The following is a 17453-nucleotide window of genomic DNA, read 5'->3' as shown; positions in this document are numbered from 1 at the left end:
GTAAAAGTTCTAGCTTACGTGAGCTGGGGAAAAAAGATAGATAATAGGCTTCCTCTGACACAGATCCCATCAGAGGACATGGACCTAGAGGAGACTGGATCGGGATCAGGTTCAGGGACAGGTTCTGTGTGCGGCTCAGAGCCCGGATCAATTTGTGAGGATGACTATCGGCGGAGACAGAGCAACGCCAGCACAGACTCTGTGTACGACACAGAGTCTACTACCTCCTCCCGGGAGAGCTTGATCGAGCCCTCCTACTCTTACAATCAGGTAAAAGTCACTCTTACATGTGCACACATAGAAATTATTCTTATTTTTTTATTGCCTACTGGCGCATGAATCAGTGAATCTCTTCTAATGACCTTAATCAGTAACATATCTTATCATGAGTGCCCCTTTCTGGTCCACTAATGATTGAGTATTAGTTAGCAGGTTAGCAGACAGTATTATGATTACCATTATCTTGCATCCGTAACATAAATGAATTCTTTCGAATGGAGCGTCTTTTTGCCATCAGGAGGCACTGTTGCCTTGCTAATACAAGCAGAAGACTTTGATTTACAGTATCACTTCAGCATTCTTGGAAGAGCTCACTTTTCTTTATCAACAGTCTGTTTTAGAGAAGGAGAAATAAACACACCAAATAATAAGTCTCTTATTTGAGTTTAGCATATTGTGTATGTGACAGGTTTCCTGCAGGGAGTCTTTACTATGTGCAGCTGCTGATAAATCCTTACATATTCTTGTATATTCTCTGTTCTTTTTTTCACCCACTGTTCTTGCAGAGGCAGGTGATCCTTAGACCAAGTCTGCAGATAGATCCGCTGGGTGTGCCATCCTTAATTTGGCCTCACCAGCCTGTCAGTCGGTCCCGGTCCTCCCCCGCCTCCACCTCCCTGCCTCCTGCTTCACATCAACCCACCACCATACCTTCCATGTCATTATCCAACCCTGCTACAGACACCCAGCTGCGCTTCACCACAGGTGAGTGACAGTTGATCAGCAACATTAAAAGAAGCATTCCAACTACCTGATGATGTAATTTGATTACAAGATATGACAATGGTATTACAACATTATTGAAGAGGGACAATATGGTCAAATGATGTGTTTCCATGTGTGTGCATTAAGGTTTAGCATATGATGGTCAGATGCAGAAGCACCAGTGTATTTGTGGGGACAACAGCCGTCACGCTGAGCATGCAGGAAGGATCCAGAGCATCTGGTCTAGACTGCATGAAAGGGGCCTAAGGAGTCAGTGTGAGGTATGGTGCACACACATTATCCTACAGATGCATACCCCATGACCATAGCATGCAGTCTAAATGTATATATCTGTATACTTCTATTTCTAGCGCATCCGCAGTAGAAAAGCAACCCTAGAAGAGCTGCAGTCAGTCCATTCAGAAAAACACGTACTTTTATTTGGCACCAACCCGCTCAACCGCCTCAAGCTGGACAGCCGCAAACTCGCTGGTAAGATCAATAACAAACGTGAAGAACACAATGACTATAGCGCAATTGTAATAGTAATAATGATAACAATATGTTCGTGTTATACATTATCCTCTGCAGGAATCCTGTCTCAACATGTTTTTTTGATGTTACCATGTGGAGGGGTTGGGGTAGGTGTTACACACACACACCTAAGCACACAAATTAAACAAGTCATTTTGGAATCTTTTCACTTATCTAATTGCAATGCTGAGCAACAAAAGCTGCATGGGAGGTTATGCCTCATTACACAGTTAAGCTAAGAAGACTACAAATTGCAATTGCTATTGTTTTTGGTTACTTTAAAATCTAAATTATATAAATGTAGGACATTGCATACATCGTTATTGCTCATGGCATATTCATCTACAATAGAGATGTGAGAAAAAGGAAAAGGAGAAGGAAAAAGATAACATAAAGACTGCATAAAAAGACTTCCAAGTGGCTGGATGTGGGGGAAACAGAGTATCAGGATAGAGAAAAGTCAAATTTAAGAGAAAAACAATGGTAGGAGAGCAGATCAGATTAAATGGAACAATGCACTATGGGAAAAGGAACAAAGCGGAGAATGACATGGGAACATTGATTATAATGCTATAAGAACTGTTGTTAGGAGAGGAGAAGACGAAAAGCTGAAGGGGGCTGGGTGTCAGTTGATAAGAGAACTGATCTGCCTGGATTTCCGGCCCTTGGCTACTCTGGTAAAGAGGGGTGATTGGAACAAGATGGCAAAGTCTGTGATAAAAGAAATTCCTCTGATTTCATTGTTCCCCAGCAGTATCAGGATCAGAATCAGAATCAGAATACTTTATTGATCCCTGGGGGAAATTATTTTTTGTTACAGTGCTCCATTTTAAACCAACATTAAGACAAGACAGACAATACGCTAACTAAGAATAGTACAATATATACATATATATACATACATACATACATAAGTCACTCATAAATAAATAGTTGGAAAAGAAACATGTGTAATTGTAGCAGCAAACAGTGTGTTAAGTGGATGCGTTGTACAGGGAGATGGCCACAGGCAGGAATGATTTCCTGTGTCGTTCAGTGGTGCTTTTCGGTAATCTCAGTCTCTCACTGAACGAGCTCCTGTGACTGACCAACATGTCATGGAGTGGGTGGGAGGTGTTATCCAACATTGTCTTTATCTTGGACAGCATCCGCCTCTCCGACACCACCTTGAGGGAGTCCAGCTCCATCCCCACAACATTGCTGGCCTTACGGATCAGTTTATCGAGTCTGTTGGCATCTGCGACCCTCAGCCTGCTCCCCCAGCATGCAACAGCATAGAGGATCGCACTGGCCACAACAGACTCATAGAAAATCCTCAGCATTTTCTGGCAGATGTTGAAGGACCTCAGTCGCCTCAAAAAATAGAGACGACTCTGGCCCTTCCTGTAAAGTGCTGTGGTGTTTTTAGCCCAGTCCAGTTTATTGTCAATGTGTACTCCGAGGTATTTATAGTCCTCCACAATGTCAACACTGACCCCCTGAATTGAAACAGGGGTCAAGTGTTTCCTGGTCTTCCTGAAGTCCACGATCAGTTCCTTGGTCTTTGCCACGTTGAGCTGCAGATGATTCTGCTCACACCACGTGACAAAGGAGTCGACCACAGCCCGGTACTCTGTCTCATCATCCCTGCTGATGCATCCAACCACCGCAGAGTCATCAGAAAACTTCTGAAGATGGCAGGTCTCTGTGCAGTGGCTGAAGTCTGTGGTGTAGAGGGTGAAGAGGAAGGGGGAGAGGACAGTCCCCTGTGGTGCCCCTGTGTTGCTGATCACCTTGTCAGACACACACTGTGGGAGACGTACATATTGTGGTCTTCCTGTCAGGTAATCAACAATCCAGGACACCAGAGAAGCATCCACCTGCATCGCTGCTAACTTATCACCCAGGAGGGTCGGCCTGATGGTGTTGAAAGCACTGGAAAAGTCAAAAAACATGACCCTCACAGTGCTCGCCGGCTGGTCCAGATGGGTGTAGACACGATTGAGCAGGTAGATGATGGCGTCCTCAGTTCCGAGACGAGGCTGATAAGCGAACTGAAGGGGATCCAGGTGTGGTCTTACTATGGGTCGCAGCTGGTCCAGGATGAGCCTTTCCAGGGTCTTCATGATGTGGGAGGTCAGTGCCACGGGCCTGTAATCCTGGGGGCCACTGGGACGAGGCGTCTTTGGTACAGGGACGAGGCATGATGTCTTCCACATCACCGGGACCCTCTGCAGACTCAGACTCAGCATAAACAGTTTATGAAAGACTCCACACAGCTGGGGGGCACAGGTCTTGAGGACAAGGGGACTCACTCCGTCTGGTCCAGCAGACTTGCCTGAGTGAAGTCTCCCCTTTTGCATCTCAACCTGGTATTGAGTGAAGGTGATGGGTGGGGGAGGGGTGTCAGGAATCTCACAGGAGGCATTCCTGACATCATTCCTAGCATCATGCCACCAATAAATGACTTCTGACAAACAAGTACCATAGAAATTTTTTTTTAACTTAGAGCAGAAACAACAAAGAAAGAGTCGATGTACAAAGAAAAGTCTCTAAACAATGGTTGGCATAATGCACACAGAAGTTTAAGCTTATTTTTAGCAGATGAGCAAAATCTAATAACAGATTAAAATCTGTAGCTGACTTTTAAACTGACTGCAAGCATCTCTCCTCGTTTTTCTGTCAGGTGGATATTGATACAGTCTGGAATGAACATCACACATCAGCAGCCTCCCGCATTGCTGCAGGATGTGTCACAGACCTGGCACTGAAGGTGGCACAAAGAGAGCTGAAGGTGTGTCTTTATAACCAAATACCTCGATGCCATGGGCTTTGTCAAGAATTTCAAAACTGCAGTCTATCACCATAATGTGCTGCAAACCTTGGCAAAGCACCCACTATTGGTTATAACGACATAAAGGCGTGAACCTTTTTCACGTGTGGAGATCTGGCGTTATAAAAGCAGCAAAGTGTTGAAGGTTTTTCTGCCCTTTTTTACAGAATGGCTTTGCAGTTGTGAGGCCCCCTGGACACCATGCAACCCATTCCTCCCCTCTGTAAGTACAGCAGTGTACACGCACACACCACACACACACACACGGACACATACCAGGAGCCAGCAGGCCTGCAAAGTGTTTCAAAGGATTTATTACAAACCAGCTATACTTCTGAGCAAGAGAGAGAGACAGAGTGCCCGGCTCTCTCTACCTTAATGTATGTGTGTCTGAGTCTGTGCTGTGTGTTACCTGCTCGACGCCCGAGGCAAACTTCCTCCTCCACTCAGTTTCTTTTAAGCTTTCAAGGCACAAAGCAAAGCACCTCAGAAGAGCAGTGTACATGTGCGTGCACGGTAAATGTGGGTCTTTGTGTGGATGTGCATACTTGCGTGCATGAATTTGTGTCAGTCTTTGATTAGAGGCATTAGCCAAGTAACCACATTCAGCTGGGACTCTATGCGTGTGTGTCTGTATCTGTGTGTGTGCTCAGCATTGCTTGTCACTGGTTATTTATGGGATGATAATGACTTTTCTTGATGAGCAAAGTTTAGACAGCTTATAATATATACCGTTCACAGAGACAGTCACACTTTACGACCCATGCTGACACTGCCACTTCCAACATTCCTCCATTGTTTTTCCTACATCAACACTTTTTTTTTGCATACCTTTATAGCGGATAGTGAGTGTTTAGGGATCGGCTGCACCGAGTTGTGAGTTCATTTCTCTAAAATGATCTCACACGTCCTGCCCGCTGCTCTCGCTGCACTATCATTTGGAATGAGGAGTGGGTTGTTTTTTTATTTTATTTTTGATAACCTTGGTTGTCTATTTGTCAGAGAATTTGTGGGTTCTGCATTTCTCAAGAGTGTGAGATTTTCTACTCAGCATAACGTTTTTTGTTTGTCAGCAGACGAAACAGCTCGAACTGAAACGTCCTCATTTCTCAAATATTTGCTGTAAACATTAACGTGGCAGGATCATCCCTCTGTGACTTTCAAGCTGGAGTCAGCGCTGTGACTGTCGCAGCCTGGACTAAATAGCCACCATATGATAACTGGAGCCTTTCCTTAGAGGTTCCTAAGGTCCATATGGTGGTTCTGTGATATTAATTTAGTGAAGATGTCGTGATAAAGACATGTGGCTGCCACTCTTCCTGTCTGTTTGTCCACAGGGGCTTCTGTTTCTTCAACTCTGTGGCCATCGCTGCCAAGCAGCTCCAGCAGAAACTCAGCGTCAGCAAGATCCTCATTGTGGACTGGGTGAGGACCCACCGCATGACCAGCATCACTGGTCTCCACATGGACAGGAATAAACACACAAAAACACAGATGCAAAGGCACACAAATGTGTTGTAGGTACAAACAAGGTCCCAGATGCAGTAGCACTGCTATTTATCATTTAATTGAATTAGACACTGTTATCTCTGGTAGCCATGTGTGAGCTGAACGCTCTCACACCAGGGTTGAGGTCTTCACTCAAAAAATGTAAAATATTAGACTTTGTCTTAAAGACCAATCTTTTGCATAACACAACAGTTATATATCTTGTCATATAACTGCCAGTTATTTGACAATACAGCTATACCATAACAATGTATGTCCACAAATCCCTTTATTAATAAGAGACATAGGAGGATGTGGACCTGATCGCCGCACATCTCCATCTCCAAGTTATACACTACTTCTGTCCGGTACTCCATAAAAAGACATGAAAGTCTACATTTAATAATTTTTTTATTCCACCCATTATACAGTTCACATCTGCAGATATTGATCCACTATCACATGGTCACCTCTGTTCAGCATGTGTGTATAAGATCTTGCATGCGCTCTGTCATTGTTAGTTACTGCATCAGCACTGACTAATACCTGATTTATTAAATACAATTAAAATGCGTCTCCTGTTGACAGGGAAAAGCATGAATGCTTTACAGATTTTTCTTCCTGCGTTAGGGGTCATATGTTTAACACATGCTTTTGACTTAAAAAAAATACACTGCTCAATATAAAACATACAAATTGTTTTGAATTTTCCAAGGTTAAAATTCTGTGTGAAATAACAGCACGAGTCCTTGGCAGCTTCATAACTAATCATATAATCACTCTCCAGGATGTACACCATGGCAACGGCACCCAGGAAGCCTTCTACAGCGACCCAAGTGTGCTGTACATCTCTCTACATCGCTATGACGATGGCAACTTTTTTCCTGGTAGTGGACACCCCAGCGAGGTAAGTACAAAACACTCCTCCACAGCCATGCTGTGCTTTTCTGCTTTTGCTTATAATCCTGGTATCAGTTTTCTGATTGATGACAGTGAACACATTAGCCTAACAAGACCACAGGTTCTTCTTTTTGATTGTGGACATTCATGTGGCTATTTCTCATTACTAACTTGGCTGCCTGAGACAGTTTATAACAATATAATCAAAGACATCGTGAAGACAGATATGCTGGCACAGAAATGTTTGGTAATTATGTGATTCCTTTAGGATATTAGGGATCTCAAACGCTTATGTTTAACATTTACTTGCTAAAACAGGAAGAATTATTGGCCATTCAGTCAAGGAATTATCTGCATAATATAAACTTCCAACTGCAAAATCAGTTTGGTTGTGACTGACTTTTCACGATTGCAGTCTGCACTATAGATCTGTTCTCCAGCAGTGTATGGATGTGAGAGTCAAATATATGACCAGTCAGAGTCAATTACATCACAATTACATTACATTACATTACTAATACAACTGGATTCATGACGCTATAATTTGAGCAACGAAGGTTACGGTTCACTTTTGTTAACTGTCAGTCCGGCATCGTCATGACAACCTATTACGGATAGCCCAGATGTCTTTTGAATTCACCATGTGCTCATCTCATTGTGTTTGTGAGTGGTTTACGTCGAATTTCGAATGTATTTAAGCAACTTCAGGTCTTTGGATGTTGAAGCTTCCCAGCAGGATGTGCACGGTTTTGCATGCCTATGTTTGCATACAGGATATTGAGATGCCTATGAATTCTGCCTGTGGTCTTACCAGAAACCAAGTGTGATGACAGCCCTCGGGCAGATGTACTGACCCGAACCCACGCTGGCATTCATCGCCCGCTCAGTCACTCGCATTCCCTCATATATTCGCCCATCTCCCCCAACAACAATGCGGATAAAATAGTCAGTGTTTTCTCATAAAATCCCACGAGGAGGGGACGCGGCATAAAATGCTTTTTTGGCTTGGATGTGGCTTTGCCTTAAGTGGCCTCTCAACCTCTGGTGAACAGTGCGGTAAACCTCTGGAGTCTCGCTGTCCCCCGTGTAGGTATATAACGCACCATGGGGTAGGGGGTGTGATGTCATAGGCATAACAGAGAGTGCCGAGTACCTCACAGAAACCAGCACAGGCCTAATCCAGTCCAGCAATTCTTGAAACATGAAAGAGAGAAAGAGGACAGAGGGGAGTGCAAGAAACTTGGAGCTATAGAAGGAGTTGCGTGTGTGCGTGTGTGTCCACGAGCACGTGCGAGCGTGCATGCGGGTACATTACCAGTTGGCAGAGGACAGGAGGCCTCATGTGTTTTTCGTTTGCCCTGTGAACATCCCGTCCACTGAGAGAAGAATGGAGACAGACGCTCTGCGATGCTCATCAGCATTCTTTTCTCTTTCAAGCATCCTCTCACACCCATGCACACACACACACGTACGCACACACAAAGAAAATTACCACACATCTTTGCCAAGTGCGTGTCAATCAACCGCCTCAATCTCTCTTCAAACTGACACATTGACTGATGGTGAAAGGCCTAGAGAGCAGCTAAATGGCTGCTAGCAGGACTACAAAGAGAGAGGCAGGAATCCTTAAACCTTCTTTCCAAAGACCCGGGACTCACTTCACTTTCTGCCCCAAAATATTTGAGGTCAAACTGACAGGAGATCCACTCGACTTTGTGTACTCTGCTTGGCAATTTCAAGTACACGCCAAGTCCAATACAGCTTGAAAAAAATCACTCAAATATTTACAACATGTAAAATGAGCAGTATAGCGCAGTATGTCATGTCTTTTCATTTGACATGTCATACACATGAAACTCTCTAAACATCCATATAAAAAAGCACATTATGCAGTCATTTCAATCACATAGCTTTTCAGTACATAAAACAGTATGCAACATGCGGTATGTGACTCTTATTTGTAGTTGTTTTTTTGTCTTTTTTTATATAACATGCAACAGTTGCCAAATGAAAAGTACTTCCCAGTATAGCTGTAAGCCTAAATCTTGGGAACCGTTAACGGGTGTAACTCTGTTGTGGCTCCGGGTGATTTATAAGGCCATTTGACAAATTGTATCAAAATCAAAATGGAGGGACAGGGGTGTTGAATTAACAGCCATCCGTCTTTCATTTAGGAATCATAATCACTCCCTCGTGCTGCCTTAAAGAGATGCAGCCACTTCGCCTCGGTTGCTGCAATGCAAAAGTTTTGCAACAGCGGTGCTGATTTTGTGAACATTTGACACAAATCTGTCAACGTCACACAGTTTCTCAACTTTCGCTGGGACTCATTAACTTTCTCGACATTGACGGACACTCTTTCTCTCTGACACACGCACCCCCCTCTCTCTCCCCCTCTGTGTTTGTCTTCATCCAGGTGGGTGCAGGTCCAGGTGAGGGCTTCAATGTCAATGTAGGATGGACCGGAGGACTAAACCCTCCAATGGGCGATGCTGAATACCTGGCTGCGTTCAGGTAAAGAAGTTCCTATAATACTGTAGTAATGAAGCATTTAAAGGTCTATACTGGTGTTTGAGATACTTGCCAAAATAAAATGAAGGTAGCATAGACCTCAAAACTTGAGATAGGTGTTCACCCCCCTAGAACATTATATTTACGTTTGACTTCTCTTACGGTTAGTGTCACACATTGTGTTGCCAGCAGTGTTTCTCGCTTGTTGCGCTCTCATTCTGGCTTAAAGCTCAGCAAGCAGCACGTAATTGCTTGCCGAATATTCAGTTTTGAATCCAAGGTACACTTATCTCCTCCTTCGTCATGTCAGTGCGCCTATCAACCTTCAGCAGTCAACACAACAGCTGTGCATGCAGCTCAGCTCGCTTATGAAAGCACTTTAGTCATTTAGCATCCTCCACACACATCTCTAATACGCAAGCTGATCACTCCCAGGTAAAGCACATTCTGTTCAAATCACAGTACCACGAATACGCATGTTGACTATGAGCCAGCTGCTACCCAGTGTCAGTACACTTTGTATGGGAAGGGCTAAACAATAATGATTTTTTTATATAACATGTGTAATTACACATTATCGATATCATTTTTGAACTAATTCCAGAGGCCTACGTAGGCGTGTTACCCAGACACACCTTTGGTCTTGCAGCACTTTTCGTTTCATTCAAGCTATTTTTCTTGAATGAATATGCTTTGATTCTGCTCCACACTCTCAAACACACGTAATGAACTCAGAATGTTTCTGTCAGCAACACTGGCTCGCCACCAGATGATTAAGCTCTCTACATGGTGCTGCATGCACCAGACACAGTGGGTGGGCCCCTCGTCAACGGAAAGATGCTAATGAGCTAACCCATTCTGGTAAAATCCATACAGCCAATAGGCATCCTCAGAAACACTAAGTCCAGTGTTTACTGGAGCCCTGGATACTAATTAAGAAACAACTGGTCCTTTCCTGAGCAGCCGTCTGGTTTTGGTATTTTTTATCCAGTTTGGGGAAATGGCAAGCTTTTTCATGTGTAAAACTTCCTTAGTAAACCGCAGTAGAGTACTGTACTGTATTGTGTGTTACACATAAAAGCTAATATCAAATCATAGCTCTGTAGCGCAGCAGTGTCGTGGTGGTCCGTGGCAGTTGGAGGCACATACCGTGTAGCCGTGTCCGGGGCAACCTTTATCATATGTCACCACAGAGAGACCAGAATTCCTCAGTTATAATTGGTTGGGTTTGGGGTTAGAAACAAAGAACAACTTATATTAAGTTTGAATCATTTTTCTGTGAACTTTGCCACCATTCTGTGAATTAACCAGTGCGAATAAATGCGTAGCATGCTTTACAGACAAAATTTAATGCATCATGAATTTGTGTTTATGCAATTAAGTCTACCTAACCTCGTGCCAGCTCTGTAATTCAATTTGATTTAGATGACAGGGTGTTCCAGACTCTCTGTGTTTCTGCTCGGGATGGAACAGAAAACTAGCCAGAGTGCGGTTACTGATGATGTGTGTCTCTGTTTTTGGGTGTGTATCGAAGGCATATTGTGGTCGGGAGTGGTGGTGGGACTCTAGTACAATCAAGAGAGAGCTCAGCTGCTTTGAGATTAAGCGTCATGATGCATTTCGTATTTGTGTGGAGGATTACTAAGACGGTCAGAATTTAAGCTCGGCCGAATCACCAGTAGCACACCATGAATCAAACTTGCAGTTTCAAAGGAAGAGCATGCATATGCAGGTATTGCAATGTGTACATAGTGTGTATGTGCATGTAAATACATTTTCTGTGTATTTCCAAGTGGCTACTGACCAATGATGAACTGTGGAGGAGAGGAGAATAGAGCAGAAGAGAGGAGAAGAAGTGGGGGGTACATTGTTAGGGAATCCAAAGGCGGCGTAATTAGGCCCAATGGATCCCAGATGGCTGGCTGTCAGTGACGTGAGAAGAGGGACGAGCTCCTAATAGGAACCAGACGCACACAAACGTCTTTGAACTGCCGCTGAGAGGGGGTGGGGTTGGGGGGTGGTGGGGGAGAGTGAGAAAGAATCAAACGCGGCATGGGCCGTGTGCTCTTGCTAAAAAACTGGCAGCTAGAGACAAGAGGAAGTAAGAAGGAGAGCAAAGAAGCAAGAAAGCTGGGCTCCCATGAGTGGAGTTTACAGTCTGTGGACACCTCAGCCTATTTATGTCAAGGGTCTCCCTTTACCTGTTTGTAACATGCAGAGAAAAACTTTTAATTGTGTCCCACTTGTAGACCCATATCTATATAGATAGATAGATAGCCAAGTAAGGTATGCAGAGCACTCGTTCTTCTTTTTTAACGGCTTCACATTTAAACAGTTGCACACATTCACACCTGGGAGGTGCCCCACCTTCCACGGTTGGCTGCTTACCAAGAGTGGATCAAGAACAGAGATGAAGCACTTGGAGCACTGCCTTTGATAATTTCTCTTTTCATGATTTTCAAATAGGGGAGCTATTTGCAATCACTTACAATTAAGTAAGTGTTTGCAGTTAACAGTCCAGATAAAAGTTGTGAAGTATATGAATGCTCTTTGTGAAATCAGTCACTTCAACTCTTTTTTTTTTGTTCAAACTCTCTTCATTACAATAATTAATCTGTTACAGCCTGCTCTGATGTTAATTTGATCACACATTATGTTCTACTCACCCCACCCCTCAGTTCTCATTTTCTCTCAAATCATGAACACCTGTTGAAAAAAAAATTACTTCTTAAATGTGCTGTCTAATTTCTGCCTGGCCACACTGCTTGATGAATAGAACATAACACGCAGTGTTTGCTTTACGCCATTGCGTTTCCTTTTGTGGTCCTCAGAGCTGTGGTGATGCCCATCGCTCACGAGTTTTCCCCTGATGTCGTCCTCGTGTCAGCTGGCTTTGATGCTGTCGAAGGACATCCATCATCGCTCGGAGGATACAAGGTTACAGCCAAGTGTAAGGTTCACCCAGCCTCTCATTCAGCACACTTCCTGATCAACGTGCTCTTATGAGCCTTATGAGTTATAATAAATATTTGCATGTCCTGCATTTGTTAGATTTCTTATTATTACAGTTACAAAGGTTGGCTATCCTTCACAGACTGTTGTCAAACAGATAAACACTCTTATGCTGTGCAGACTTAGTGCTGATGTCAGATATTATCACTGATGTGTAACGCAGTTTTCAGAGTGCAGCTTTGTAGAGAAGTTAAAGTTTGTTTGTAGAACCTGTTTCTTTATATGAGCCAGTCTTTATGTTTAACTAAAACTCATCACCATAATAGACTGTATATAAAAATGCACATAGGCACTGTGATGTCATTCTTTGGTTTGTTAAGCCCCAATTTGAAGATTTTAGTATTATGGACAGTTCTTTTTTGAGTAGTTTCTCAAGCCAGATCATCTGCTCTGTTAGCAAGCTAAACCTGTAAATAGCCGCTATCCGGTGCTAATATGTGAATCAATTATTAGTAAACTAACTATAACTTGGACCCAGACTTCTTGGGATCTTCTTCAGTTGTTAAAAAGTTGTTAAAATAGTTAAAATGCTCCACATGTAACCACTGTCTACATGTGCAGTCCAGTTAGTGGAGGTGAAGCAGGCAGCTGTTACAGTAGCTGCATCAGTGTACCTGCCACATCTCCAATTATATTAATTTTACACTTCAAAAAATGTAGTTTAACCAGTCCTAAAACAATCTGTAAAACTTTCATATAGATGGAAATGAGCTGTATAGACCAAACCCGTTTTTGTAGCAGGCTGTATACTCATATATATTTATTTCTGCTGCAATTATTTTAATATGAGAGTCTATGGAGATTGACTCGTTTTGCAGGCAGCCTCAAGTGGACATTAGTGGAACTGCAGTTTTCAGTGCTTCAGCATAGGCTTCATTTTTTAGGCTTCAGACCTTTGCAAAATAAGAAATGATGTCACCAGTCAACATGATGTTGTGAAATTATTCTCAGTAATTTGTCAGAGTCCGGTGTGCAAAGTGTGGCTAACTTTCCACAGCACTGATATAATCCCATACAATCAATTTCTGGCTTAACCTTTGTGTATTCGGTTTTGTGCATGCTTTGTTCTCCACCAGGTTTTGGCTTCCTAACCCGTCAACTGATGTCACTGGCCGGCGGTAAGGTGGTCATGGCTCTGGAGGGTGGGCATGACCTCAAAGCTATCTGCGATGCCTCCGAAGCCTGTGTGAGCGCCTTGCTGGGCATGGAGGTTGGATGTGTTTTTGCGCATACAGAACATGTGTCTTTTCACAGATACCTACAGCATGTTTCCCTCTCTAACCTCTGACCACATGTGCCACAGGTGGAGCCTCTGTCCCAGTCGGTGTTGGACCAGAAGCCCTGTGAAAATGCGGTGCTTTCTCTGCAGAAAGTCATCCAGATTCATGGTGAGAATACAACATGCAGCATCAAAAACCATCACCAACATGACACTGAGCAGTCTTGTGAAACTTGTGGAAAATATTGATCTAAAAAAATAATCTTCGTTTCATTAGTTTGAAAGATTTTGTTGCTGTTTTTTTTAACTTCATTCTCCACTGTTTGCCTCAGTTGTCTTTAGTATCTTACTCTCTAAGGTTGGCCATAAGCTATTTGAGTCATAAACACCTTTAAACTGTCAAAAGAAATAGTAAATCAAAAACAAATGTCCATCATTATCTTGTGGAAGTGGAAGAGATGGCTAGCAGTCACTGGATGTGCTCGCTTCCAGAATTGTTTCTCAAGAAAGTTGCTGTAATGGGAAAGTTAGTAATGGTCCTTGGGCTGAAATATGTGCTTTTATTTGAAAATGAGATCAAAGAAAGGGCTTGCTTGCAAAATTAATAATTATACCACTATGTTCACTTCCTTATACATGAAAGGATTTCAAGTCAAGTCAGATTGTTTTAATATTGGCCCAAAAATCACACCGTGCGGCTACAGCATCCTCTCTCCGCGGATAAAAAGAAACACTTCAAGATGAGCAACAGAGGAGGAAGAGTGAAATTACATCAACGCTACTAATTCTAATGACTGTAGAGCAATTTAGCATTTTTATTTGAAAGGAATTTCATCAAAATATTTTTCGGCTCCATTAAAAACGTTTTCGTCAAGCTAAAATAAAACATGTCTATTTTTTTCCATCACTAAGTCTTCTCACATCGCCCCTACTGTCCGACCACCTCTCCTCCTTTACACCCCTGTCTCCCCATCTCTCCCTCCAGCCGTCCCACACACAGACAGACAGACACACACACATACGCACACACACAGCCGCCCTGGCTCCAATTATCTTCAAACACTTCTCTGGCACACGACCTTCGCAACATCCCCTTCTGATTGCACACAAATGTTATCCCAACCAAATTAGATTAATTAAAAATATTTGAATAGCCACAAGAATGTTAAGCCCATAATTTAGGCCCGGGGTGAAATATATGTGAGTTGCATTCGCAGCCAGAACACACACGCTCAGAGATGAGCACATTTGCAAACTCTAATTTTTTTTCCTTTCGCTGTGTGACACGGGACTCGAGGCCCTGAGAGAACAGATTGAATTTGAGTTTACATTCGTGAAATTATCAACATGGATATTTAGACCACGGGCTGTTTATGTCACAGTCATTGCTTATATTCAGATCAAACGGCTACAACTAGCGGATCAAACACCGTGCAGTGCTCTTTAATAATGGAGACGCCTTCCCTCAAGGAACAATTCAGGATGAAAACAGCTCTGAAATACCAATGAATGCGGCCATTAATCTTTTCTCTCTCCTGTTTTCCTCCCTCCTCTCCATCTTTTTTCCATTCTTCGCTTCCCGCAGGTGAGTACTGGCAGAGTTTGAAGGATTCGGCCTCCACAGTGGATATGTCCTACTTGCAGGCGCAGAGACGAAGACTGAGACGAGACTCGGACAGCGAGGCTGTCAGCGCCATCGCCTCTCTGTCGATGGGGTCTCTTGCATCTGACAGGTAGGGGCAGCTCTGTTTCATATCTTCTGCTTTAGCACTGCCATAATGTTGTACTTTATGCACGTTTAACCCTTATCTTTCTCTTTGTCATCAAGGAAACCGTCTGAGAAATGATGGAGAAAAGGTGATTCTCCCTGAAGAAAGACTCAAGCCTCTACACACTCCACACACACGCACACAAACACGCAAAGCAGCGCTTTGGATCGTCACTGGAAGCAGATGTCACTTCACAAAAACTCCACCTGTATTACTACTGGCTGAATTCTGACCCATCTGATCCAAACACACACACACACATCGACGACCGGCAATCATCTGGGCCGCGTTCTCACTCTCATCCCTCGCTGCAATGAGAGCTAAAGCTAAAAGAGACACCCAGGTGCAGATTAATGAAGGGTTTTGCAACAACGTGATGTAGCATATACACCTTGAGAGAAAAACACATCTCTGCACATTTGCAGACTGAATTAAAATGACTCCAGCACAACTCTGAGCAAGAGCCCCAAGACTGTTAGAAGGAAGGGTCAAAGGTCGCCTCAGCTTATCGAAGCCACTCAGTTTAAGAAGAAGGAGTCGTCCCCAAAAGTACGTGCGAGTGATGGAGCGCAGACGTATCCCTCGGCCGCGATGTCATTCGTCTGCGTGCGACCGCGATCGAGCGGGTTTTTCTGATCATCCTGCACTGCACGTTTGTTCTCATCATCAGTTCATCTGACCGGAGGAACACTTTTTTTGGGGGGGGGATGACATTGTTTTTTAAGAATCATGAGTGAAGCTACAATGAGGTCTGACATACATATTTTTTTTCAGCGTTTTCATCATTTCTTTCTTGGCGTACCCAGGGCGAGCGCGTGTAGCAAGACCTCGGATTGCTGCAGTTATTTGTATCGCTCCTCTGAAGTGCATCTTAAATATGTAGATATGCTGTAGTTAGTGGTGGTAGCATTAGTCACAATGAAGAGCTGATACCTCCAGTCGCTGTGGTATTGATATTCGGGGGAAGGGGGGATAATAAGCCTGTCAGATAAGACAGAATCACCCATGATGCCTCAATGCAGTGTAACCACTCAGTAATGATTGTACAAGTGACAATGCACATCAGTTTTTAACATTTTGGATGAGACTCGCATCCAAACACTCACTCACACAAAGTGCACTTATCTCGCCCTCGGAAACGAGGGTCAGAGCGACTCGGGTCTCAAAATCTGAACTTTGATGTTTCTACCTGTGGATGAGCATTCCTGCTGTATTTGTTACATGTTTTTTTTCTATTATTATTATTATTATTTTTTTTTTTAATCTGATCTGTCTTCTGTTCATCCCCTACGTAGCGCCAGTCTATTTACTGTCATCCTCGGAGATGTTACGCTCCCCGGACCAAACAATGGCATGATAGTGGTTTAGTTAGGATGAAGCAATACTGAGATAGTTAAATATCCACACAGTGCAATTGGACACAGGTTAAGTACAACCAAAGCTTATGAGAACAATGTGTTGTCCCTGGACTGGCATGGCCTGAAGAACTTCAAAGACTTTGAAGACTTTGCGAATGTTTCTTTTCTCAATCCAAACAGTCAAAAAGCACAAAAAAAAAAACGCAGGACATTTATATACGCAAATCAATTCGACATGACTCCTATTTATATATTCAGATTCTGTGTCTTTGAAGTGCTCTTTGCATGTCTAACATGATTGTGATGGTGCTAATACAGTATGTCTGATTGTTTGTTTTTTATTTTTAGTTTGTTTGTATTTTACGTTGCACTCTGTATGTAACTCACGGCCTTTCCGACATTTGTTGATGTTACGAAAATGTGAAAAACGAAAGACATCCTGTAGGACATCCTGATGGAGGAGCGTAGCTTTCAGTCGTTGTTTGTTTTTTAAGAACGTTCACGGCAGCGACCTGATATATCACGTGTCTTAATCAGTGTAAATGATCTATTTTTTTATTTGAGCCCAAATAATGAACCCTGTGCATACTCGGAGACCAAATTATCAGTCGAAGGATTGTTCTGACCAACCTGTGTAAAGGTAGCCTTAACAAACTGGAATTTTTACTTTAGGTCAAGTCCAGTTTTCTTTATAACTGACTGTCTTGATTTTTTTTTCTGTACAGTGTACATAGCGACATTGGTTTTGTTGTCTTACTTTTGCCTTTTTCTACTATTTTCACCCAAAAAAACCTAATAAAGGTAAATTATGTACATTTTAAGAAAGATCAGTTGTTTCTTTTTTCCTATTCTACTTTTTTTTTCTC

At 43.0% G+C, this 17453-nt stretch overlaps 1 protein-coding gene across 2 annotated transcripts in view; it reads left to right on the top strand.

The window, feature by feature from the left end:
- LOC113022715 (histone deacetylase 7-like) overlaps positions 1-15470 on the top strand; it is a 41477-nt gene extending 26007 nt beyond the window's left edge. For both annotated transcript variants that reach the window (XM_026168422.2, XM_026168423.2), the window contains exons 11-25: positions 64-270; positions 786-984; positions 1132-1265; positions 1356-1476; positions 1576-1625; positions 4184-4291; positions 4498-4553; positions 5668-5755; positions 6606-6725; positions 9135-9232; positions 12061-12179; positions 13318-13451; positions 13545-13629; positions 15046-15193; positions 15289-15470. In XM_026168422.2, coding sequence (XP_026024207.1) covers positions 64-270; positions 786-984; positions 1132-1265; positions 1356-1476; positions 1576-1625; positions 4184-4291; positions 4498-4553; positions 5668-5755; positions 6606-6725; positions 9135-9232; positions 12061-12179; positions 13318-13451; positions 13545-13629; positions 15046-15193; positions 15289-15307 — 1686 coding nt within the window. In that variant the 3' untranslated portion in view covers positions 15308-15470. The remainder of the gene's footprint in view (positions 1-63; positions 271-785; positions 985-1131; positions 1266-1355; positions 1477-1575; positions 1626-4183; positions 4292-4497; positions 4554-5667; positions 5756-6605; positions 6726-9134; positions 9233-12060; positions 12180-13317; positions 13452-13544; positions 13630-15045; positions 15194-15288) is intronic.
- The last annotated feature ends 1983 nt before the right edge of the window (positions 15471-17453 follow it).

Source organism: Astatotilapia calliptera, chromosome 5 (genome assembly GCF_964374335.1).
Source record: "Astatotilapia calliptera chromosome 5, fAstCal68.1, whole genome shotgun sequence".
NCBI lineage: Eukaryota > Metazoa > Chordata > Actinopteri > Cichliformes > Cichlidae > Astatotilapia > Astatotilapia calliptera.
This window is presented reverse-complemented; position numbering and strand designations above follow the sequence as displayed.